Raw genomic sequence first — 27,282 nt, 5'->3', positions numbered from 1 at the left:
ATTTTTTACTAAATTGCAAGGCTTATGCCTACCCCTTGTGATTTTTTCACATTACTGCCCATTTTTTGCGAAAGTGCATTTTATCAAATTTCAGCCCATGGTTGACAAAACTGCTGTCGCTCCTTGTGATTTAATCCAATTCCAGCCCACTTTTGACGGGGTTTACCTCTTCCGTTATTTTCTCCCGACTCCGATGACCGATTGAGCCTAAATTTTCACAGGTTCATATAAGTTGTGATACACGAAGTGTGGGCCTAGGACAATACTGTTTACCGAAAGTGTCCAATGGCTTTAAAGCTACTTATTTTAGTCATCACTTTGGTTTCCTTTTAGTTCAAAGGTTTGCTGCACATCTCTGTGATACCTTTGTGGCTAAATAAATGCTTTTTATTATTATTGTTAATATTTTAAAAAGAGACGAAACGTTAACAAACTAAATTCACAATGAGACAGCGTCATAGAAATCATCGGCACTCTTATTGTTTTACAATCGGCTGGCAATTAAAACCGCATCAAACGGTTAATTATCACAATAAACCGTCCTTCATTACAATATGAAGTAAATAACCATACTAACTATCCAACAAAAGGGACGTTAAAGCATATTGACAATTAATTTTTTTATCATTAAGACCTAAATAGTTCTGAGAACAATTTAAGTATGACTTTGTAAAAGAGAATACAAAAGTTAGTTTGAGTTGACATGGTGTGGTACAAACATTTGTATAGGAATCAGTTTGAATCATCTCCTGACGAACAAGTTTCTAAAAATGAGTAACTTCTTTTTGTGTCTAGAAATATAAGTGTGGGCGGGAGGACCTGTAGCTGATTATTCCGAGATCGAAAACACTGAAAATCACAATTAAGTCGGGAGAATTTATTGCCCATTAGAAAGTTTGAATTGAAATCGAATTGACGATGATAGTTGCTCTCTATAATAGCCACCACCCCTGATTAAAAACCTGAATGTTTTGTAAGACTTTACACTGCAGGAGAATTAAACTGACTGAATTCAAATACGAATGCCGCAACCATCCCAGTTAACTTCGCTATCGTTTAACTCTTTACACTATATAAATCATGAACATGAACAACAAATTCAATCGTAGAGGACCCTACGAGAGAAAATAACCGAACCAGACAAGACCACATACACATAGCACTACTCACTTTAACATTTTAAATTCTACTGTATTATATACAAAATGACAAAGTTCTCTAGTCCACCTCTAGGGGAAAACAAAATTCACTGGGTTGTTGCTGAACACAAAACGTAGCAAGTAGCAAAAGACCCCATGCACACACTTCATGGGATCGGGCAAGTTGGTCTATAAAAAGCATATGTAACAGTTTGTTCTAAAATGCATATATGGTTACTATAGAAAGATGTTTTAAAAGTAGAAGACAATGATCCACACAAATGTGCCTCGAAATTGCACTGTTTTCCTTTTACTTTGCGGCTACTTCCTGCAGTCAAACAATTTGATTATTTAGTCAAAATAATTTAGTTCACAACCTAAAATGTTTTTTTAGCAATGAATATAATTGTATGCTCTGATTAGAAAGTAGCAAATGAGTAGCTTTACATCAGTTTTTGTTTTCATTTAAAACTTCCAAACATGGCGTAATTTCCAGAGCTGAATTACAGTTCTATGCAAATGTGATGGAATCACTCAACCAAAGCCTTCCCTTTTATGAAATAAGAACCCCCGAAATTGCAAGCTATAGCAGTGTGGGATGTCTGCACAGTGTCTTAAATCCTGAAGTACAATTTTGACACACTCTTTGCCCTTGTTGCATTTTGGATACAGAGTCAATGTAATACAGGGTTCGTTCGAAACGAACGATCACTCACCGCTCTCGTAGTGACGTCATGCACCTGGGGCCAGCCCCCAAGTGACCCACTCCACAAGCAGGGCCCTGGGGCTGACCCGGGTGAGCCCCTGGAATGACGTCAAAGCTATTCGAAGGCACCGGGGGAAGACCGGGGTCGACCCAGGGAAGCTAAACAAACGCACCCACAGACACGAGGATGCACTTCAAATTTGTCCACACTTTGAGGCATAAAACCCTTTTGGCCACAACAGGTGAACAGCAACAAATCAAATCAACAAGTCATACATACATTCAAGACACAAGTGAATAAGTCAAAAAATCACTTTAGATTCAGACCATTTGAAATTCCTTTTAGCGTAGGGGGGAACTGAATTAAAGATTTTTAACAACTGTATAAAAATCTGTACACAATGTTTCTTGGTTATTTACTTTTGTGTGTGTGTAATTTTTACAAAAATTTACAAATGCACCAAAGTTTCCCTCGGTAAAACATGTTGTCAATTACGATAATAAAGCCTCAATGTTCCGCTCTTTACATATCCCTACCGCCCTTCCCCTTCGACAAAAATGTAGCAGGGACCAAGTTCAGACAGAGAAGAAAGACCGGGCCCAAATTTGTACTGTCTAAACAGTGCTACAACTGTAACTTAGGGTATAGGGTATCAGACCAAGATGGCTGTGATGTAACATGGCTATAGACCGTTCTATTGCAACGCCACATTCCAAATTTTTGCCACCCAAAAAATGCAAAGCAAACACAGGCAGCTTGTAAAAAAGTTACACAAATATTAAAAAAATAGTGATGGATTTGTTGGAAATAAGGCAACAAATCATGGGATGCCAAGTATAACAATCTGACCCACTAAAGTGGAAACCTAATGACATCTTCTGAGGAGTGGAAACCCAATGACATTTTCTGAGGAGTTATGCATACCACATTGCTAAGAAATTATTTTCTTGAAAGATCTTAGAGTTTAGCCATTGAGCTCTTTGTTTATTTCTAAACCAACCTAATTGGAATCTGCGTGCCATGTCTTTAATACAATATCTCCATCCCTTGTGAAAACCATAATTTGCCAGCAGAGTCCATTTTGCCTCTCTTTTTTTTTTCAGGTGAAGGGATTGTGAATGAAATTGTTCCCTCAGTGGACATTCTTCAAGGAGTTATGCATACCACACTGCTAAAAAAAAGAAGATTTACTTGAAAGTTGTTAAAAGAGTTAAGACCATGTGTTATTTGTCTACTACCCTCTATCAGAATCTGTCTGCCATGTCTTTTATTATACAATTTATCCATCCCTTGTTTTTTGAGTGTGAAGAGACTGAGAATAAAATTGTTTCCCTCTGTGGACTCAGCGTCTTCTCTTTCTGTTAGCCGAGCTCGGCGGCTCTTTGCGCTTCCTCTTTCGGCTGAGTGTCTCTTCTTCGACTTCTTCGTTCCAGTCTCTCCTCTTGTCAGCTGCGTTGAGGAAAAAATAAAAAGGTGAATTAAAATACAAATTGAAAAAATGTAAAATTGTAGCTCAATTAATAGTGTACAACTCAGCCTCCTATCTAATTTCATTTTGTATTTTTTTGTGTAAATGTAAAAATAATTGTTATAATTCAGCCTATGTACTGCGAGGACAGTTTGTTAAAGGAACGTTACAGAATTGGTAAGAAACAAAAATCGTGAAGATCACAGATTTACATACAACTTACACGGTCGAATGAATATAGTAGAAAACATCCCTTGAAATATTTCTGTCTGAAATGTCATATTAGATGCGAAATAAATATTCTTTTTTGCCATTTGGAGTTTACCACTCAGGGAATGTTTATTCATTTTTGTTTTTTTATCGATGTCATGCAAAATGTGTAATAGGTTTTTCACTATTTTCTCGTGACCCAGATGGATGAGCGATCTCCAACTTCTACAGGTTTGTCAGTTCATGGAGGCCTATGGTGGAATACCGGTACATACAGTGCTTACACTATCAGCAACTGTTTTGTTAGCAAAACCAATTTAGTAATGTTCCTTAGGACTAGTCTTATCTTGAGTTAGGACGAGTTACTCATCCTAAGTTAGGACTACGCATACATTTTGTATATCTCCTAGGACTAGTCCTAAGTTAGGACTATTCCTAACTCTTTGTAAAATCGACCCCAGTACTTCTTATTCTTCACACCATGCAAAGCTTCAAACGCCATTTATGTTTCAATACATGTTTACATTTTCCCCTTACCAGTGCCCTTTACCAGAGGAATATTGCTGTGCCCCTTCAAGGCCTGTGTTCTTGTGATTGATTGAGCTTGATACCACAATACTTGGCGGCACAGGCTGTATACACCCCATGGTACTGATATGGTAATATTGTTCATGTGCTGTTAGAATCGAAATTGCCGGAACTTTGATCAGCTTCCCCGGGTCGACCACGGTCTGCCCCAGACTGTTCGAATAGCTTTTCTGCATTCCAGGGCTCAACTGGGTCAGCCCCAAGTGCCCTGCTTGTTGAGTGGGTCACTTGGGGCTGGCCCTAGGCGCATGACATCACCATGAGAGGGTAAGTGATCGTTCCATTATCTCTTGTCAGGGTGTTACCCGAGTGAGCACCGGGGATTGACCCGCAGAAGCTAATCGAACACACATAAATATAGCCCCCATTTGTGGCCTCTTTAAAGGTCCGAGGGATAAGTGAAACCTTAAGCCCCTAATTTCTTACCGCTCTCGGCTTCCTTCTCCAGCTGATCCCAATCTTTGCCGCTCTCGTCACTGCTACCAAGATTCTCTTCCACTAAAACAATCAAATAAAAACAATCAAAAAACAATCAGTTATACATCAAGATATAGAGGTCTGTAACACTCTTTTCAGACAGGCCTTCCAGAGTCGGACCAAACTATTTTGACAAATATTGGCAGTGGACACTATTGGTAATTACTCAAAATATTTATTAGCATAAAACCTTTCTCGGTAACGAGTAATGAGGAGAGGTTGATAGTATAAAACATTGTGAGAAACAGCTCCCTCTGAAGTAACGTAATTTCCAAGAAAGAAGTAACTTTCCACATATTTGATTTCGAGACCTTGGATGTAGAATTTGAGGTCTCAAAATCAAGCATCTGGAAGCACACAACTATGTGTGACAAGGTTTTTTTTGTCTTTCATTAATATCTCGCAACTTAGTCGACCAATTGAGCTCAAATTTGTACAAGTTCGTTACTTTATGCATATGTTGAGATACACCAAGTCTTTGACAATTACCAAGAGTGTCCAGTGTCTTTAAGTGCATAAAAAGTTTGATGTCTGAATCAGTTAGGAGCGACTGGACTTGCTAGAGGTTGAAAGACTGACTGTTGCAGTCAGTAGGAATGACTCTTGAGCCCCTTTGGTTTCAGACGTCGATCTTGTCATGAGCCCAGCCATTGTAAATGTTATGTTAAGTTTGCCTGTCTAAAACCAAAAATTTTCTGGGTCGACCTAGAGTCGCTCCTAATCTGCTTGGTTCGACGCGACTCTAGAGCGCCTGTCTGAAACGAGTGCTACTTTATTAAAGGCAGTGGACACTATTGGTAATTGTCAAAGACTAGCCTTCACAGTTGGTGTATCTCAACATATGCATAAAATAACAAACCTGTGAAAATTTGAGCTCAATCGGTCATCAAACTTGCGAGATATGAATGAAAGAAAACAACCTTGTCACACGAAGGTGTGTGCGTTTAGACGGTTGATTTTGAGACCTCAAGTTCTAAATCTGAGGTCTCTAAATCAAATTCATGGAAAATTACTTCTTTCTCGAAAACTATGGCACTTCAGAGGATGCTGTTTCTCACAATGTTTTATACCATCAACCTCTCCCTATTACTCGTCACTAAGAAAAGTTTTATGCTAACAATTATTTTGAGTAATTACCGATAGTGTCCACTGCTTTTAAATTCTCTAAATACTCTTTGTTTAGTTCCACCAATAACTAGAGCCAGCTAGTTCAGAGGGTGAGACTTCCCACATTACTAGGAATTCTTAGCTTTTTACACAGCCTACACATAATCTTGACACTTCAGCGAGAATCGTGATTGTAAGCGCATAATTCAGCGGTAAGCAGAACCTCCTTATCCTGGATTCATTTTGACAAAGACCCCCTCCCCTACCCTTACCCGAGAAGTCGCTCTCAGATTCTTCAGACTCTTCTGAGTAGTCATCGCTGTCGTCCGAGTCGTTGCTCCCCACTTCCTCCTCGGAGCCCGAGGGTTCATAAGCTTCCTCGTCTGACGAGTCTTCATCGTCATTCTCACCCTGAGGGCAAAGTAATACAAATAATACGGAGCATTTACATAGCGCTATACTAAGAACAGAGCGCTTTTCAGGAGACAAGGACAATAAGGAGACTTTTGAATACAGGTAACAAGTAAGAACCGATCTTTACCTCGCTGTCGGGTTCCAGAAAACTCCAGCCACCGTTCTCAAAGAATCCCTCGGGGTCGTCGAGGATGGTCTTCATGATCTTACTCCAGTTCAGGGACTGAACTCCTTCTGTGTACTTGATATCGCAAGAGCTTTGGAAGGGAGGGGGAGGGAGGGGGAGAGAGAATACAAAACGTTAACTGCATTACTTTGAATTCTTCTGTTGAAACCAAAATGAATCTTGGTAGTGTCGGTGACAAAAACTATTAAGTTTCTATTATTATGGAGTGTAGACTATCAAGTTTACACTCCGTCAAGGAATCTTTGATCAAGTTCATTGGTCTCCTCTGACCAAAGTGTCTGCACTGTCACCAAGGGCATAACAACTGATATCTTTTTCCATAATCGCATTGCTTCAAAGTGAAATGTTTCTCACTAACATCCAAAGACACTGGACACTATTGGTAATTGTCAAAGACTAGTCTTCTCACTTGGTGTATCTCAACAAGATACATGCATAAAATAACAAACCTGTGAAAATTTGAGCTCAGTCGGTCGTTGAAGTTGCGAGATAATAATGAAAGAAAAAACACCCTTGTCACACGACGTGTGCTTTCAGATGCTTGATTTCGAGACCTCAAATTCTAAATCTGAGGCCTTGAAATCAAATTCGTGGAAAATTACTTCTTTCTCGAAAACTACATCACTTTAGAGGGAGCTGTTACTCACAATGTTATATACTATCTACCTCTCCCCATTACTCGTTACCAAGCAAGATTTTATGCTAAAAAATATTTTGGGTAATTACCAATAGTGTCAACTGCCTTTAAGAGTGATTACAATCATATACCTTTCCTTGGAAAAAGTACATTACACGGCCTGGCCTACATGTACATATGGTGCAGGCATTACAAGACTTTTAAAGCTTTTTAATCACATTTTCCCCTGATTTGTTTTTTCCAAGAGGAAAACAAAAACAGAAAGGAAGAATGTAACAATGCCTGATAAAATGACTTACTTGAGCCAGTCTTTAACGTTGTCCAGTAGGTTCATGGGAACAGCGTTGACCATTGACACTTTGCGTGTGTAGTCCTTGAAGATGAACACCATATCAAAGTTCTTGATGTGGAACTGAACACGCTCAAAGTGCACCAGCTGAACCTCCTCCAATGAGATCACGAAAGGAGGCTAAAAAAAAAAAAAACAGGAAACAAAAAAATTAATATCAGATAATTGTTATCCAACTACCTGTCCTGGATTTATTTTCACAAGACCACAAAGTAAAGATAGTAGAGATTGTTATAATGCAGATGAATAGCCACCTGATGTGGCTGCCGGTACTGCATACTCCAAAGGGGTCGAGATGGTTTCGGCAACGGTTAAAGGCAGTGGACACTATTGTTAATTACCCCAAGTAATTATAATCATAAAACCCTTCTTGATTACAAGTAATGGGGAGAGGTTGATAGTATAAAACGTTGTGAGAAACGGCTCCCTCTGAAGTGACTTAGTTTCCGAGAAACAAGCAATTTTCCACGAATTTGATTTTGAGACCTCAGACTTAGAACTTGAGGTCTCGAAATCAAGCATCTGAAAGCACACAACTTTGTGTGACCAGGGTATTTTTTTCTTTCATGAATATCTCGCAACTTCGACAACCATTTGTGCTCAAATTTTCACAGGTTTGTTATTTTGTGCATATGTTGAGATACACCAAGTGAGAAGACTGGTCATTGACAATTACCAATAGTGTCCACTGTCTTTAAACATAATTGCTTTTAGAAAGTTGTGATGGCAGTGTATTCTGCTCTACCTGCCAGGCTCTTTAATCTTTTAGCAGATGATACCCAAGCCTTCATCCCTATGAAATGGAAATAGGGTAACCATGTTTCAGCCCCAAGAGTCGGTGGCACCGTGCCCCTGGTGAGAGTTGATTTGAAAATTGATTATTTGGGTCAAAGGCACAAATTCCTTTAAGTGCCCGCACCGAAGTGGCCTTATTGCCTTGTGATGTTTGGTAATCTCTCTTCAAAAAATTGTTTGAAAAGAGACCTACATGGCTTGAAAAAATATCCAAACTATTATTAAACTTATTCTTTACCCATTCTGTGACTGTGACGAGGCAGCTACTGGTTGGGAGGAGCTGGACGGTACTCCGATGGGGGACACCGGGGAAACCAAGATCGCGAAACGGCACTTCAAACTCGATGTCTCCCTTCGTCATGCTCTCCACCTTCTCGATAAAACTCTTGAAGGCAGCTTTGAGTTTGTGTCTCAACTCACGCTCAGCCTGTCAGAGAAAAACATATTGCAAAATAATAATAATAATAGAAACAATAAAAACTGCAGTGTATTTTAATGGTAGTCAACAGGGCTAGTAACCCAGAATTTTCAGTAGCCCTGATAAAATTTTGGTTTGTAAATTAACTGTTCATAAAAATACATACAAAATGGCTTTACTGTTGCTTTTACCTGTTCACTGGCGATGTCGTCTCTGTCGTGGATGTTGTGATGTTTCAGGAGATCTGTCGTTATTTCTCCAACCTCAGTGTAGAACTGAATATCATTATGCCTTTTGTTGGAGAACAGGATGGCGTTCTAATATAACAGGAAAATCACAAACAAAAATGGTCAAACTGACAATGTCTCCTTATTTGAAAAGTCACACCTTCAGACCAGGGCACAATTTCTTAGAGTTACTAAGCAAAACAAAATTGCTTAGCATGAAAACTTCTTCCTTGATAAAATTAGGATTATCAACCAAGTTTCCATTTGTTGCATATTGCTTGTTAGTGGTATTCAGCTGATGTTTGCTCATCCTGAAAATCACGCAGAAATTTGTTCTTGTAAAGACAGGTAAGTGTTTCCTTAGAAAAGGGAACATATACGATGGAAATTTGAATTTTTACTGGAACATTTCAAGAACAATTGCCTACGTTGCCTCCATTAAAGACACTGGACACTTTTGGTAATTGTCAAAGACCAGTCTTCTCCCTTGGTGTGTCTCAACATATGCATAAAATAAAAAACCTGTGAAAATTTGAACTCAATTGGTCGTAGAAGTTGCAAGATATAAATGAAATAAAAAAACACCCTTGGCCCACAAAGTTGTGTGTTTTCAGATGCTTGATTTCATAACATTAAAATATAATTCTGAGGTCTAAAAATCAAATTTGTAAAAATCACTTCTTTCTCGAAAACTACATTTCTGCAGAGGGAGCCATTTCTCTTAATGTTTTATACTATCAAAAGCTCTCCATTGCTTGTTACCAAGTACGTTTTTATGCTGAGAAATTACCAACAGTGTCCACCGCCTTTGAGTATCGAGCCTACACTTACAAATTGTTAGATTTTCTTTTTTTCTAATGTTACTTCTTACAGTTCAAGGGTCCTTACCTTAAGGTGGAAGTGCAGAACGATTACCATCTCTCCATCACATGGTTGGAAAATAGCATGCTTGATATTGTTATATAGGATGTCAACTTTATCACCACGTACAGAGGTATACCGGAAACCTACACAAGCAGAAATATACAAACATTAAAATACAGACATCAGGAAAGTGCATATATTTGTGTTATCCCCGAACAAAGACAAATAAGGAGACCCTAGCATTGGGTCTACAGCTCTCCATTGCTCGTTACCCAGTAAGTTTTTATGCTGACAGTTAGTTTGAGTAATTGCCAATTCTCTTCTGCACAATGTTTGGTCTAGTCAACCCTCCTACTGTGTGACCATTTAACATAACCCATTGTGGTTGAGAGGATTAATGTTTACCATTTGCGTGGGCTTTGAGGGAGCCCTGTATTCTCTTTTGCACAATGTTTGGTCGGATGTAGAGGTCCTTGAGTTTGGTTTTCCCTCTGGTTGGGTTGATCTACACAGTACATAGTCAACCCTCCTACTATGTGATCATTTAACATAACCCATTGGTTGGGGTGGATTAACGTTACCAATTGTGTGGGCTTCAAGGGAGGACTGAATTCTCTTTTGCACAATGTTTGGTCGGATGTAGAGGTCCTTGAGTTTGGTATTCCCTCTGGTTGGGTTGATCTACACAGTACACAGTCAACCCTCCTACTATGTGACCATTTATCATAACCCATTGGTTGGGGTGGAAGGGAGGATTAATGTTTACCATTTGCGTGTGCTTCGAGGGAACCCTGTATTCTCTTCTGCACAATGTTTGGTCGGATGTAGAGATCCTTGAGTTTGGGATTTCCTCTGGTTGGGTTGATCACCAGTTTGTCTTGCTTCACGATACCCTGAAAATTAATGCACAAATTGAAACCAAAATTAAGACTTCTTTCAACAACTGCATATATACTCTTGCTTAAAGTAGGACTCAAATTTTACACTGGACCACAGGGCAAGTAGTTAGAGTGTCTGGCCAGAGTACCCTGACAATTATAGAACAAATTTAACAAAAATTACGACTTCTTTCAACAACTTCACTGCACATGTTAAAACAGCTATCTCTCCGGATGTCTCTCAAGTAATTTTGAACAAAATTGTTACCATGTAAAGCTGGGTTAAATCTCCAGATTGCAAAATACTTTACAGAACTCCATATACAAAAATAAAGCTTAGAGTATGGCCTGCCAATCCATGTATGTGACTCCATAAGTAAAATTTGTGACATAAGTGCCATTTTTGCAGAGCGGGTCACATATTCTTGCTAAGCAGGGCTCAAATTGTACACTGGACGACCACAGGCCCAAGGCCACCAGTAGCTTGGGTGTCAGTCAGTTCTTTTGAGAACTTCTCTCACTTGATTACTACTGCGGAGTAGATTTTTCTGAAAAGAACTGTCCTGCATTTTAACAACTAACTGGGCGGAAGGTATGAAATCGGCCAGGACTACTACTTCCACTTCAGTGGATTGAGGGGACTTCTCCTTATTAATTTCAGTGGATTGGTCTAAATGTTTTAACTAGCTTGCTCTAGTCATTGTCAAAAAATTATGTGTTGATTTCTCCATTCTTCCCACCCACCTCTTTTTCTCTCTCCTCAGCCTCTCGCGTCTTGAATTTCTTCTGGACATCTTTGATCATTCTGAAAGCCATGTTGAGGTTACTGGAAGGAGCGGAGCTCTCCCCTGGTCCCTTGTTGTTTGAACTCCGGTACGTCCTATCAAGTAGAAGAAAAAAATTAATTTCAGAACTATTGTTGATTCGCACCCATTCCTCTCTTAATTATTAGCATAAAACCTCACTTGGTAACGAGTAATGAGGAGCTGTTGACAGTATAGAACATTGTGAGAAACGGCTCCCTCTGAAGTAATGTAGTTTTCAAGAAAGATGTAATTTTACACGAATTTCGATTTTCGAGACCTCAGAATTAGATTTTGAGGTCTCAAAATCAGAGCATCGGCACGTCAACCCTGAGGTCAGCTTCAAATTCCACTTTAGTCAATATTTCTTTGTTCAACCCCAAGTCACAAATGTGATGCGAACAAGCAAGTAAGTCGTGTGTTGATCCAGGCAATTGATTATTTGTTGATACATTTGAAGAGAGCTCGACTTACAACTCTTTCAGGTAGTTGGCTTCTGGGTTGGTGAACATGTTTCCATCGGACTTTCCTAAAGCGCTGCCAGGATGGAAGAAGTTTATTCTCAAGTAGGTGTAGTCACCCTCAACGCTCTGACTGATGTTCTGCAGGGAAACAAAACAAAGTACACGACTCCGTCAAAGTACAGTTATTTGCCGAGTATACCTGAGCCTTTGAAATTTCAATGCAAACTGTTCGCTCGGCCCCAGCGGCCAGTCTACATACCCAGGACCGCTGGGATGGGCTAATCGCTTAAACAGATTCTTGTTCAGGAAGTACGTCATGTATGCAGTGCATATAAATATCGTGCAGTTCAGAGTGTGATGCATGATGGGACTGCGCATTATTAAAACAATTCGTGTGCATGATGCGTTTGCCCATCCCAGTGCCTTTGGTTAAAGCAAGGCCCTGGGGGACGAGGGAATGCAAACTGTAACAATGGTTGACACGGTTGATAGCAAATAATAGGGCAGATACATTGGGTTCTTGGCTAGTACAGTGATTAAGTTCTCTTTCCTAAGAGTCCTTGGCCTCACAACCAATAAATAAATTTAATGATCCAATGTATGTGGAAATCGTTGGATGCTACACAGCAGAGAGTAGCCCCTTGGCACTGTTCCTCTGTGCTGTGCACAGATACAGAGTCCTAAATATTAGGGCCGATTAATTCCAAAGCTTCATAACTCAAACCTTACCTGCAAGAAGTCACTACTTTCAACTGAATCACATTCCATTCCAAAGATTTGAGTTATGAAGCTTTGAAAATCTTCCGCCAAAAAAATGGACCCTGATGATATCCAGAACATCACTGTAGTAAAAGACAAAACTGAAGGCCACCTGGGGTAAGCAGAGAGCAGGGCCCAATTTCATGGCTCTGCTTATCGTAAGCACGGAATTGGCGCTTACAGAAGCAGGGAATTTTGTGCTTACGGCAAGCGTATTTCACCGGTTAGCGGCGAGTTTGGGCTTCTGCACGTTACTAGGTATTCTACGCTTACAAGGCTAGCGCAGAAATTCGGCGCTTGCACATAAGCGGGGAATCATGATCAGAAGCGCAGAATTCGTCGGTAAGCAGAGCCATGAAATTGGGCCCAGATGTTTGCTTCTGCTTCAGCTAGTGGATCAGACTGGATTGCGGTGATCAGTCTGTTGAATCAGCGAGCTTTTTGTAATGCCTAGGGGGTCAATCAGATTGAAGAGAGAGAATAATGCCCGTTGAAGATTCGCATTTGCCTACTATTGACCCCTTGCACACGCGACCAATGCCACGCTCACCATGTTGGTGGGCAGTGAGGTTTACGTGTATTATTAATGTCGCGTCGCCTAAAACGCACACTTCACTGCGTAACGCACAGCATAGATTATATATAAAAACCGCACAGTGAAATTGCCCACCAGTATGGCGCATTCAAGATTTTTCTGCTGATGACGTCAGGTGAAATGGGTCAATACCTTAATAGTAGATATATGGAATGGTGTGGCATGTCCAAACACTGGTAGGATGACCGTTTCGTATTTCTTGTCGACGTAGAGGCGCAACCGTTGAACGTCTGGATCACGGGGCATCTGGGATACATGTTTGTAAGACGCATTCGATTTCCTCGTTCTGCGAAGGAAAAAAGGTGAACATTTAAGAACATAATAATAATAATAGTAAACAGTAAGTAGAGCACTGGTATTCCCCTAAAGAAGGCACTTATGGCATTTGAGGAGAGAAAGGCAAAGGCAAGGACCGAGGATGATTTTTTTTCCTTCCAATAATGCAATATTACAACAAAAAAACAATAAACAACAATACAATGGGATACTTGTTTGTACATGTAAAATGCATTCGATTTCCTTGCTTTGGGAAGGATAAAAAAAGGTTAAATTTTGAGTTGAAATGTTTTTGTTTTTTCCCCGACTTTTTTCTTCACTAACGCAATATTATCAAACAACAATAAACAACCGTAAATAAATAAAGCCTTTAAGAAAGACTCTGCAACTTTACGAAAGTCTTTTTTTTTAAATGATTACAATCTTAAACTAAAGGTTTCTTCTCAGCTCCTTTTCATCCCGTTATTGGCACTCATTGTACCGTAGACGTGTAATCAACTAGAGAGAAAACTTTGAAAATATACAATTTCAAGCATTTTTGACAGACAAATTTCCAAACTGAACTGACTTTGTTTTGGAGGTCTTCTCCTTGGCTTGTTTTAATCGCTCCAGAGCTTCTCGATTCATTTCTTCTCTCAACTCTCGCTGTCTCTCCTTCCTCTTCTCCTCCGCTGTCATGTCCGTCTGAAGAAACACAACAAAATCCAAATATTTAACAAAAACAACTACCCAATTTATCAACAACACTTGCCAGGCGTTCATTGTGTAGTAAAACCTGCTACGGGCTAGTGAACACCACCTCTTAACTTGCCCTGTGGGCTACTAAAAACCGTCTGACCTATCTGCTCACTAAGCTTATATTCAGAGCTGCTAAAATGTGCATCTTGCAGTCACTTTTGCAGGGGCACCAAGGCCAAGACCAGGGTCTGTGTGTAATTCCAGGTCTGATAAATATGAAAGCCTTTGAGAAAACAATCAGTTTGGGTAAAAACACGAAGCCATTACCAAGTTTTTTTTTCTTTCACAGGCCTGAAATGACATGGAGGCAATAAGGCCAGGGCCATGGCCTCCATTGCCCCTGGTCTTGGCCGCGGTGACCCTTCAGAAGTGTCCCGTAAACTTGTTTCAAATTAAACAATGAAAGTGCCCTTTGCAAAAAAAAAAAAAAAATGGCCTTGCCCTCTTAAAGATGAAACTCCAGTGATGCAGTTTTGCAGCAGCTATTTCTAGTCTTCTTGACCTTGAGCGAGTTTACTTACCCTGAGTTTACTGTCGAGCACCGCCCTCCTCATGCCTCTCCCAAGAAGCTCCTCTTGTTTCTTCTTCGAAACTTCTTCATTGTCCTCTTCCTCCTCGTCATCACCCTACAACGGAACAATAGCGTCTTGTTAATTCGAAACATTTAAAACAAATCTGTGAAATGATCTGTTTGCTGTTGTGTTTCATCTCACTTACTTATATTTGCTATTGGTAAGTTTTCAATCGTCTCAGTTACAACAATGGAGGAATTTATCTCAATTAAAACAAAAATCTTAATAACACATCCTTTTCCTCTTTACCAACTCACACCTGTTATCTCCATGTAATTCCTTTTCCAAACCGTGGATTCTCATCTTTGAATTTGACCATGAAAAAGCCAGTAGTGCTGCTGACTGCCCCAGGCAGAATAACTCCTCATCCACAAAGTTTTATGACCCATGGAATGCCTGGCCAAAGACCGGCCTGCCTGGCGACAGCTTGTCCGACAGGGCTCTGGGCATATCAAGAATCATGGGCCCAGAGCCAGGAGGAGCGACGCGCCTTTTCCTTGCTGTAGGACGACCTCTGCAGGCATCATCTGACAAGATGGCCTGACGATGATGATGATGAATGACAATAGTACACTTTGGGTGGCCAAACTCTGAAATTCTTTTGTTGGTTGGCACTACTCATACAATTGTGCACTAGGCAATTCAAGTCTTGAAAACCGTTTTTATTTATGTAGAAAAACTGTCTATTCTGGATGAGGCCTTTAGTAAATGATGGAACCTGTTTGTGTGAAGTGACTGTCAATTTCAGTGGAAAAACATCACATTTAAAGATGCTATGTCAGATTTTTGGCCGATTTGACCCAACAATTTTGATTTAAAATTCAATACGTATTTTGATGGGGGTTGAGAAAGTTACAAGCTTTCATTTGAACCAAGAGCTGGTTTTATTATTATTGCTCGAAAAAGTCCGCCAATTATTTAGTAGCAGTGAAATAAAGTGCTCAAAATTAGTTTTTGTCGGGATCCCAACAATATATCACGTGACCAATTCTTATGTGTTTTATAAGAAACGTTTTAAATTTTTGTCATGGTTCCTGACCATTAAAAGTAAAAGTTAAACTTGTTTCGTTAGAGCGGGTGATACTCTTTGAAATACCATTCAATCAAAAAAAAATCTATTTTTCAATGTTTGGGGCCAAAAATCTGACATAGCATCTTTAAGAACAGGATTGATAGAAATAATTCTAAGGTTTCTTACCCTGAGAAAGATACCAATGTGCTTTATCCTCTTCTTCATTGGCGTCAAGAGAGTCGCTGGACCATCCTAGAAAATAAACAAGGAACATTCACTGAATCATTACACCATTAAACCTCCTACTGCCTGATCATTCAATACCATCCATTGTGGGCTTATATCTTATGAAAGCCTGCAATACGATATAATCTGCTGACTGCATCGATACACCACAGTCAACCCTTCTACTGTATGACCATTCAATATCACCAACAGTGGGCATTTGAATGTTAAATGCAATATGCAAGCCTGCCAAATGAATCTTTAATATAGTGAATGTGTTTTAAGCCAATGGACACTTTCGGTAACCAATATTGTCAAAGGCCCACACTTTGTGTATCACAACTTATATATAAAATAACAAACCTGTGAAAATTTAAGCTCAATTGGTCACCGGAGTCAGGAGAAAATAACGTGAAAACCTACCCTTGTTTCCGCACGTTTTGCCGTGTCATGACATGTGTTTAAAATAAATCTGTAATTCTCGATATCGAGCTTTGATATTGTTTTAATGATTTCTCAAAAAGTAAAGCATTTCTTGGAATAATATTTCAAGAGAAGTTTTTCACCATTACCTTCTGTAAACCCTGTAAGTTAATTGTAAATCTGTGAACTTTTAATTTTTTTTCAGTCCCGAAAGTGTCCAATTGCTTTAAGCCAAACAGTCAACCCTCCTACTGTGTGACCATTTAATTTCATCCACTGTGGGGTTTTGAATGATAAATAGGCCTACAGTAAGCCTGTCTGCCATGGTGAATGCGTCTACACAATACACGGTCAACCTTCCTACTGTATGACCATTTGATTTCATCCACTGTGGGTTTTTGAATGATAAACACACTACACCAGCCTGTGTGTTCTGCGTGGCTTAATTTCCAATCTTGAGTTTAGTGTACCTCGTTAACAAGAACAGTGTCCCCGATGAATAATGCGTATTTCTTGCCGGGGTTGTCCTTGGCATCTTTGTTTTCTAGGTTGGAGAAGCCGACGTTGACGTTGAAGACCATTCCCTTCTTGGCTTTGCATTCCGTCTTACTATTCAGCAACATACTGCCCTCGCGAAATTCAATCCCCATCAAAAAGCTGCAAAAAAAATTACACAAAAATTATACCAGCAGAAAAACTTGCTTCAGTATAAACTGGTCACCGGCCAAATGCATTGTGATAAACATTGATTGAAACTGGTTCCCTGTTCATTTTTGTCTCAGCGCCTTGTTTAAAAAAATAATAAAAAAATCACTATTTCGAAACCACTGATTATCTAGTGTGTAATAACCAAGCGCATTATGCATCACTGTTCAGAAAAACACAGTATTCAGAGCAAAATAAGCTACACCTTGTGCAGAAGATTAGAGTTCAATTTCACGCTTCCGCTTGCTACACAATTCTTCTGCTTTATTCCAATTCAAACCGACGAGTTGGCAGGTACGATACTTGCTTGTGTTTTCTATTGGTTTCAACTTACTCAGCAAGACCTCGCCGAGACCACGCTGGCTCTTTTCAGAGCCAACACTCCCACAAAAAAAGATTTACACATGGTTGTACAGGCTGGTTGATAATTTATTTGTAGACCAAACAAAATTGGTAGCGCCCTCTGTCGAAAAATTACCAACTGCGGCGTCTTTTTGTGCACAAACTAGGCATTGAAGACACCGCAGCAGTGGCGCGCGGTGCTCAATACCTGTGTGCCCGGTGCGCGCCAGGATTTGTCTATAGTTTCTTCCTATTTATCCACACCATGCAAAGCTTCAAACAATACTTACCCAGCATTTTTGGTCATATGTGAAAGAAGGTTTGGCTTGTCTTTCTTGACCATCGACACGGCTGCGTTGTACGCATCACAGAGTTTGGTACCTGTTGTTCAAAACCAACACAAGACACCTTAAAAGGAATCATCTTTCTTATTTTCAGCATTTAAAGTTAAAAATGTTCTCATGAATATGTTAATGAACATAACCTCATTGACTTTATTGAGACTGAAAGATAAACTCGGCTGCCTTGGACATGCGACGCAGAAGCGCTACGTTTTTCCTTATTCCACTCGCGCCTGTGTGATAACTTATAATAAATGTAGTTGTATAGACATTGTGACCTATGTTTACATTCAAACTGCCCTCTGTTGACAAAACACTGTACACGTCATGTTTCGCCGGGCAAAAAGATGCGTAGTCATGGTAAGATTGCGTGTACTTTCTAGCTGGCTGCCAAAACTAAAAGGTTTTGCCGGGTGGTAAGTTCGCGAATCATGTAATGGTTTTCGAGTGACGTCAGAGGTCACATCGTCTATCCAATAAAATTAAACTGTGAAACCATTATTTCAAAAGATGTTCATGTTTTTGAGATATCTCTAAAACTCCAGAATGAGTATGTCAATGCAGGTAGTAGATAAACCATGTAGGAATAATATCGTGTTACATGTTCATTTTCCTTTTAGATTTTCAGGGTCATTACCAACCTAAATAGATTCAACATTTGAACTTCAACCTTTGACCTTACCATGCTTAAGGTGACTGATGACCTTCTCCTCCACGCTGAGCAGGAAGTTGTAGTTCTCCTGTTGTTCCTTGGTGGGATCCACGAGGAGGGTTCGCACCACATTGGAGCAGTAGGATTTATAGCGCACACCGAGAGAGCAGGTGATGGAGCCAAAATGGAGCTTGTTCTCGTCACTGTAATCATAGAAAAAAAAACATCAATACCTAGACTGGGCCCAATTTCATAGAGCTGCTTAAGCAAATAATTTGCTTAAGCACGAAATTACCTCGCTTATTTGTCACATGCTACTGGCAAAAACTTCATGCCATATACATTGCTTGCGACTAGTATTTAGCTGTTGATAACTTAGCATAACAATTGAGTGGGTCTTGGCCGGTAATGTGATTTTACTAAGCAAGGTTTTTTTTGCTTAACCAAAATTTTGTGCTTAAGCAGCTCTATGAAATTGGGCCTTGGTCCCTGTCCTCAATAATAACAATAATAGTAGTGGCTCCTTATACAGCACTGATATCCGTCCCTCTGTGACGCTCAAGGTGCTTTAACAAACAGTACTATCCTGCTAAGTATGTGGTACTAGGTTTGAATTATAAGACCTACTCCTTTTACGTAGCAAAATGCTAAGGTTCGTTGGCGCAATATGCTACCTATCAAACCAGGAGCACTGGGGTGAGCCCATTTCTTTTTCCATGCGTTGCTCAACACATGGGACCAACGGAGAACAAAGCATCAAGGTTAGGTGTCTTGCTTAAAGACAGTGGACACTATTGGTAATTGTCAAAGATTAGTCTTCACAGTTGGTGTATCTCAACATATGCATAAAATAACAAACCTGTGAAAATTTGAGCTCAATCGGTCGTCAAAGTTGCGAGATTATAATGAAAGAAAAAACACCATTGTCACACGAAGTTGTGTGCTTTCTGGTGTTTGATTTCGAGACCTCAAATTCTAAACTTGAGGTCTTAAAATCAAATTCGTGGAAAATTACTTCTTTCTAAAAAACTAAGTCACTTCGGTGGGAGCCATTTCTCACAATGTTTTATCCTATCAACCTCTCCCCATTACTTGTCACTAAGAAAGGTTTTATGATGATAATTATTTTAAGTAACTACCAACAGTGTCCACTGCCTTTAAGTATCTAGCTTTACTGTTTGTACATACTCTTCTGGACGTTTTGTGGCAATACTGCCTTGTATAAATTCATTTTTATTATTTTGACTTAAAATTGTCCACCGGATCACCATTAAGGAAAACACTTCTAAATCAATCTAAATTTTCTAATGTTTCCAATAAAACCCCCTTACCTGACAACGCTGAATTTGAGGTTGTAGTTTCCGCCACTCTGTATGATGGGCGGATAGCAGCCCTCTACCTGGGACGGGTCTGTATTGCCCAACATCTTCTTGTCCTCGAGGGCAGCCTCTATACTGTCGGCAAGCTTGATATGACGCACTTTCTGCAGTAGGGAAATAATAATAATAATAATGAGAATAAGAATAAGTTCCTTTATAGTGCATTTTACAATAACCATATCATGGCAATTCACATAAGTGTCCTTGTCATTTGTCCAATAACATTCCTGTAATCTTTCTCAGCTCCCTGGGGAGTCTACACCCTGGGCTGCCATCGCGCTCCAGTGGCTTTTTCAAAGACAGTATCAACCTCTACCCGAGCAGGTACCCATTTATACCCAAAGGTGAAGAAAAGTATTTATTGTAAAATAACTTGCTCACGGATACAAGTGTCACGACCGGGACACGAAAAACCAACACTCTGATGACGCAACCATCTTTCAGGATATTTAATAATAATTTTGCTGAATCTTCCCGAGAGCAAAAATTTTGGAATTCAGACTAAAGCCTGGTTCATACTTCCTGCGAATGCATAGTAAGTTTTGACGTCACAGCAAATGTTTCGCAGGAGTTGAACACAGTTCAACTTGTTGGCAATTATTTCTGACCCCAAAATTTGTATTGCATTCGCATTCGCAGAAAGTATGAACCGGGCTTTTAGTAGGAAGAATATAATGCCTGTTATAAAGACAGCAGTTAAGAAGTAGTCCTCCTCATTAGGCTACGTAAAACAAAATAATTGTTGATGTTCTTTTTTTTTTTGCGGATGGGGGAGGGATTTTTTAAAATTATTTATAAAGTTTTGTTGGCATGCCAAATATGAAATCAAGAAATAAAGAGGGTTTGTGTGTTTTTGATGTTTTCAATAGTTTTGTCAACAAATTTAACTCCTAATTGACATTTTCTGTAAACTTTTTCAAACAACTAAGCACAGTGTAGCCAAAGTAAATATTTGAAGAATTGTTCTTGATTTGTCGACATGAATAAAAACCTTCTTTAAACATCTTTTCAAACATTTTGAAAAAAAATATCAGCTGAAAAGGTTGTTTTTTTATGATTAAAATATATTTTTTTTAAATGGGGTCAGGGGTTTTGAACGGTCGGGCGGGGACGATCAACAATTTTTTTTGCGTGGCCTTAGGTCTTCTTACCTTGTCTGCATCTACAATCTCCATGATGTCCTCCTTGACTTTCTTATTGAAGACGTCACAAGTGATTTGAGCGGCTCGTTTCATCAAGGAGAGCTCCTTCTCTTCCTTGACAGCCATCAGCTGGGCGACAGCACTGCTGATATCCACCTGGAAGGACAGAATATTAACAATAAAGATTTAGAAAATAGAATGTTGCAAACTGCTTATACATTAAACTTGTTCTCACTATGTTCTGAAAATGAAGTCAAAAGAACTCAAATTGTTTGCAAACGGACTGGTCATAGTACATGTAGCATTACTTTTTACTTTTTTACATTACTTTTTAAAGGGAAAGCACACGTTTGGTAATTACTCAAAACAAATATGAACTTAAAAACTGACTTGGTACGAGCATTGGAATGTTGTTGATAATATAAAACATTGTGGGAAACGACTGCCTCTGAAGTAACAAAGTTTTTAAGAAAGAGGTAATTTCTCACTAAAATAATAAAAGACTTCTAGCTAGAAGTCTTTTATTCCTATCTGAAAGCACACAAATTCGTCCAACAAGGGTGTTTTTTCTTTCATCAATTTCTCGCAACTTCGATGACCAATCAAGCCAAAATTTTCACAGGCTTGTTATTTTATGGTTATGATGGGATACACCAAGTGAGAAGACTGGTCTTTGACAATTACCAAACATCTACCTTCCCTTTAAGAGCTTCATGGACGGGCTACAACGAGTTTGATGGGGGAATGGTGCTCCACAACTTTGAGCCTGCTCAAAATAGTCTGGTGACTATACCATCCTGGAATTAGACGGAGTGGCAACGTACTTGAAACGAGAAGGATGTACTACGAACGGAGTTGCCATACTTGGATTGTATTAGGGATGTGCTAGACGTGGTACGGCCGGGCACCATTTCGATGTATGTGTGCACACAGACTGGGTTCGTTTGAACGGGCTCAAACTGTGTGCGTGCTCCATTCTTCTGCATGGCAGCGGCAGAAATAGTCTAATAAAAACACAGATTTTAGTCTATTACCTGTTCAGCATCTGCAGCACCAACGGCCTCCCTCCATCCATTCATGAAGTCACCCGGAAACTTATCCTTTAGGAAGGTACCCACACGCTTCCCCTAAAGATTCACATCAAGCAAAAAAAAAAAAAGAGTTCACAAAGGGTTCACAAACGTCATAGTTGAGTACACAATACACAAATTCCCTCAAAGATATTTTGTGAGCATTCTCACATTTAAAGGGCCACTGATCATTAAGCTTGGGCGATATCGATTTATTTTATTCACGATATATCGCCGACAATATATCGCGATATTCGATATAATCGCGATTAATGAAATTTGACATCATCAGTCTTAAAACTCCAAGTGAAAGTTGTAGAAGAGACAGTCCTAGCATAAGAGAGGTTTTCTAATGACCTATTCTTCTGGTTTTACTCCAAACCTATGGGGTGCAAGATGTCTCAGCTAGCAAATACATCGCGATATTTAATCGATATATCGCGATATATCGCGATATATCGATATTTCGATTAAAACAAAATCCATCCGATATCGAAATCGTGTCCAAATTAATATCGCGATATTCGATAATATCGTGATATCGCCCAAGCTTACTGATCATCAAAGCGTTAGTTCTTCAAAAATATTGCTTGACTTAGATGCTTTCTTATTTGTAACCACTCCATTAAATTCAAGTCAATCAGTACAAAGGATTATTATGATGGATCAGGGGTTTTGGAGAATTGATTGTATTTAAAATTTACAACTAGATCATCTTCTTCGCAACTTTAACCGTGGAATGAGGTGCATGCTGGTTACAGGTTAGGCAGATTTTGGTATGGGGGGTTAAGAGTTAATAAAAAAAGTCCTTCTACTGATACAGATGCCCTCTACTAAGTAAAAACTGTCTTGCCGTTGCAGCAACTTACCTCTTTGCTATTTTGGATGGCGCTAGTTAGGGTCTTGAAGTTGGCCTGGTTCCCATCACTCTTGTCCCTGGTTAACAGGGTAATGGATGGTACTCCGTTCTGGTTCTCTTTTTCGGAGTCCGCTATCTGGCGAAGGAACTCAACCTTTTTCTTGCTCGCTAGGAAATATATTTGGCTCTCGCAGAGAACAGTGACTGTGTCCGTCAGCTCGTAGCCGAACAACCAAGTCTACAAAGATTACAATCAATGAACTCAATAATAATAATATTATTTTAGAACATATGAAGTAAAGATGAAAGATGATGGTAGATTGGGTAAGGAAAGTAAATGGGGTGGGAGAGGGAATTTCGTGGCATGGTTCTTTGTAAGTTACCTCGACTTCCTCTCGGTAAAATTATCAAAAACCAGGCCTCGTTGGGATTAAACCACACATTGATTCCCTTAGTAAAGTACATATTCAAACCAAACATGGCCACTACTCAAACATAGATCTAGCATTTTGCAAATACCCATTTTGCAAGCGCTTACTGTTGAATGAGGTGCATGCTGGTTACGCTGGCAATCAAACTTGATCACTAACTAGACCAGCATGCACCTACTTCCACAACTTATGCGCATGTACCGATAAGGTCTACAGAGAGCGAGATAGCTGAAGGTAAAAACTCAATACCTGAAGAGCTGTTGACTTGGCATACACCACATCCTCATCCAAACCGACTGCCGTGTAAATAGCATCCACTTTACTCAGCCCATTATTATCAGACGGATTCTGCAGAAAAGAATCAAAGTGAACAGTCAAAACAAAAACTGGAATTTGCCTCCAAATACCCAATGATACCTAAAGCTGTTGCAGTAGTACCCTGTGGCTTTGCTAGGATGCCCTTGCAAAGTTCATACACAAAATTTGTGACCCACTCTTATCAAGTTATGGTCAGTTTAATGTGAAAAATGTAAAAAATATTTTTATTTTTACCTTTTAAAAGATAATACTCTTTAAGATCTATTATCAAGTTATGGTTAGTTTAATGAGGAAAATGTAAAACTACTTTTTTTTTTAACTTTTTTTTTAATACCCTTTAATATATTTATATTTGCTTAATTAACCTTTAGAACACTTACTTTTAGGCAATAAAGCTATGAATACAACATCTTCTAATTCGTATCCTTATGCGCAGAATGGTAGTTTAAAACAACACTTTACTTGTAATTCGTTTTTCACAAAAAATTGTATATATACAAAATTATTGCTGCTGTTATATTCTTTCCAGCCATGCATACACATAACTTGAGGCATGTCATGGCGGAGCGGTTAAGAGCACCGAATTCAAGCTCTGCTGTTTGATAAGCAGAGTGTGGGTTCGAATCCCGGTCGTGACACTTGCTACATAAAATTGGGGAGGTAGTGCTTTCTGCTCTACCGGCCAGGCTTCGGACTGACAGATACCCAAGCCTACATCCGTATGGACTGTAAAAGGGGTAACCCTGTTTCAGCCCTAGGAGTAGGTGGCAACGGCCTCTGGACAGGCCTTGTGTGTCTGGCGACTTGCATAAAAAAAAAAAAATAAAAAAAAAAATAAAAAAAAAAATAAAAAAAATCAATTCTTGAAATTGTCCACATTGACTCATTCCACAGAGCGGGTCACATTTTGATTTTTCTCATATTACAGAAGTACCCCTTAGCGGTGGAAAATCACTGTGCCCCTTTAAGAGCCATGTTCAAGAGTTGAAAACGATGACTTAGATTTACAAAGCAAAGTACTGGAATATAATTTTGTTTTTTTAAGGGTTACTTACATACAGAGGGCAAGACCAGGGCCCAATTTCACAGAGCTGCTAAGCACAAAAATTTGCTAAGCATGAAATTTCTTCCCAGATAAAAAACAGGATTACCAGCCAAATTTCCATTTGTTGCATATTGCTTGTTACTAGTAATCAGCTGTTGTTTTCTTATCCTGAAAATCACATGGAAATTTGGTTGGTAATCCTGTTGTTATCAAGGAAGACATTTCATGCTAAGCAAATTTTCGTGCTTAGCAGCTCTATGCAATTGGGCCCTGGGCAAAAAGGGCAGTTAGTTGCCTCCATACAAATATGACACGAATGAATTGATTTGTTCTAACATAGGGGCCGACATAAAGAAAAGATTATTATTGCTGTACCTCAGTTCTCACCCAAACAGAATACAAATACAAATTTGACTTGATTTTGATTTCCTTTGTTGTATTCTCTTTATTTAAAACTTTGCGAACTGTATGCCGATATGTGCACATATTGATTCTGCCAATACACTAGAATTTAGAAAGGAAAAAAAGGTAGGTCGTTTTCATAACAAACATCCAGATTGTTTTATAGTCAAACTTAAAACAAAATGACCATCCATGATCTGCACTATTTATTTTTTTTTATACAAAACTGTAGTGTTGACTATCCCGACTATATGGTCCTAAGTAAAGTTGCAATTATGCTTTTTAGATCTGCAATATTTTTAATTTAACTTGACAAAACTGGTCACTATCCCTGACTATGAATACTATGATCCTAAATCAAGTTGCAATTATGCTTTTTATTTTTAAAATTTAAGATCAAAATTATGTAACCTATTTAATACAACTAATACTATAGGCAAGGTCAACACAAAATTATAATCACAATAAATTGAGCTTTTCAATTAAACAAACAAAATATAAAAAAGGCTATGCCATGAAAAAAATGAATGCCAGTGAACTCGTTCCATTTTTTTTTTCTGAATTAGTTTATTTATTAAATTGTTTATTCTACAAAAGAAAAATATTTAAAAATGGCATAATTTATTGTAATTATTATGAATGATTATTTCTACCTTTGTCTGCCTTTATATTTTCAAACTAATCAAACTAAAAAAAAAATTCTTTTTTTTTTACAAATCAAAGCCTTGTCAACTGTTTATTGTTTTATTTTAGGCCTGTTATATATTTCGCTGTTTTTTTGTATTGTAGCACAATAAACTTGTACGTAAATGATCAATTCAACGTGTGTTCATAGAGCAAGGTTTATCTAATCTTTATGCCATCCAGTATATTCTCAGGTTTGATTCCCGAACATGCACCACAACATGCCATTGATGCAAACAATAAAGTACTTTAACATGTTTAAGGGGATGGTACACGTTTGGCAATTGTCAAAGACCAGTCTTCTCACTTGGTGTATCCCACCATAACCATAAATAACAAGCCAGTGAAAATTGGGGTTCAATTGGTCATCGAAGTTGCGAGAAAATGATGAAAGAAAAAACACACTTGTTGGACGAATTTGTGTGCTTTCATATAAGAATAAATTACTTCCAGCTAGCCTAGCTCTAGAACTAGACTAGAAAACAAACTAGAACTTACCAGAGAAGTCTTATTAAATTTGCCTATTTATTAAAGTCACCTGGAAATAGAATGTTTTTTCTTTCAAACATAAGAGTATATGCTTACGAACAATAAAACAATTTTTTTAGTAATTGTTTGTCACGATTTATATGTTTAAAAAATATATAAAGTTGTTTGGGGGGCTGACTCCGCCTACCCCTTTTGTGACATCAATCGAGGCAGACTTTGCCTGCAATGCGTATAGTTAACTTAACACACATGCAAAGTACATGTACGTCCAAGTCGTGAGTTGGTACATTTCAAAAAGTGTTTTTCTGCATTCAGCAGCAATACACCTGGTCGGCATTGCTGGAAAAAACATTTTTTTGTTGTTGAAACGTACAAACTCACGACTTGGTCCGTAAATGTACTTTGCAATTGTGTTTACTCAACTCTACGCATTACAGGCAAAGTCTGCCTCGATTGACGTCACGAACAGCGCCCTCTCGGGTCGGGGTCTACTCTTAAATTTGTAAATAACATAAGAACTGATTGTTTAAAACCTTAGTTAACTGTTTATTCACATTCCACTCATCAAAACACATATATTATTATTAGTGACAAAAGCTTTATTTTGAAACAATACCACTTCCAGGTGACTTTAAATTAATTCAATTACCTCTTTCTCAAAAACTACGTTACTTCAGAATCAGAGGGAGTCGTTTCACACAATGTTTTATATTATCAAAAGCTCTCCAATGCTCGTTACCAAGTCAGTTTTTAAGGTAATATTTGTTTTGAGTAATTACCAAACGTGTACCCCCCCCCCCTTTAATTAAAGCTTCTCCCTCATTTATGCACATTAGCATGACATGTGTTATGTGACATCCCCCGTGTACAAAGCAAAGCCAAGGAAACAAAAAATCCACTTACTTTCCACGCATCATACAGCGTTTTCATTCGCCTAAAAAAGGCGTCTTTGTCCACAACGATACCAGACATTCTTCAATTACCTAAATTAATTAAACAACTGGTATGAAATAATATTCGTCGGCCAGAAAAGCACACGACAATTTGCCGTGTCTTGGAAATCTTCTGTCGTCACGAACAATTTATGAAGT

The 27,282-nt window shown here is 38.8% G+C and overlaps 1 protein-coding gene across 1 annotated transcript; it reads right to left on the bottom strand.

Moving 5' to 3' along the window:
• Window positions 1–464: 464 nt before the first annotated feature.
• Window positions 465–27,282, bottom strand: LOC139934812 (FACT complex subunit SPT16-like). The gene is made up of 24 exons (XM_071929216.1): window positions 27,095–27,282; window positions 23,503–23,601; window positions 22,833–23,060; window positions 21,928–22,020; window positions 20,903–21,049; window positions 19,704–19,855; window positions 18,403–18,575; window positions 17,670–17,760; window positions 16,803–16,989; window positions 15,871–15,936; window positions 14,622–14,726; window positions 13,931–14,046; window positions 13,219–13,372; window positions 11,743–11,870; window positions 11,210–11,345; window positions 10,354–10,480; window positions 9,612–9,730; window positions 8,688–8,813; window positions 8,317–8,505; window positions 7,234–7,403; window positions 6,238–6,367; window positions 5,969–6,107; window positions 4,539–4,610; window positions 465–3,295 (listed from the first exon to the last, which is right to left on the bottom strand). The coding sequence occupies exons 1-24, from the start codon at window positions 27,161–27,163 to the stop codon at window positions 3,189–3,191; spliced, it is 3,123 nt and encodes a 1,040-aa protein (XP_071785317.1). The 5' UTR covers window positions 27,164–27,282; the 3' UTR covers window positions 465–3,188.

The sequence above is a fragment of the Asterias amurensis genome, chromosome 3 (assembly GCF_032118995.1).
Source record: "Asterias amurensis chromosome 3, ASM3211899v1".
Classification (NCBI taxonomy): domain Eukaryota; kingdom Metazoa; phylum Echinodermata; class Asteroidea; order Forcipulatida; family Asteriidae; genus Asterias; species Asterias amurensis.
Note: the sequence above shows the minus strand (reverse complement) of the source record. Positions and strands in the feature narration are given on the sequence as shown.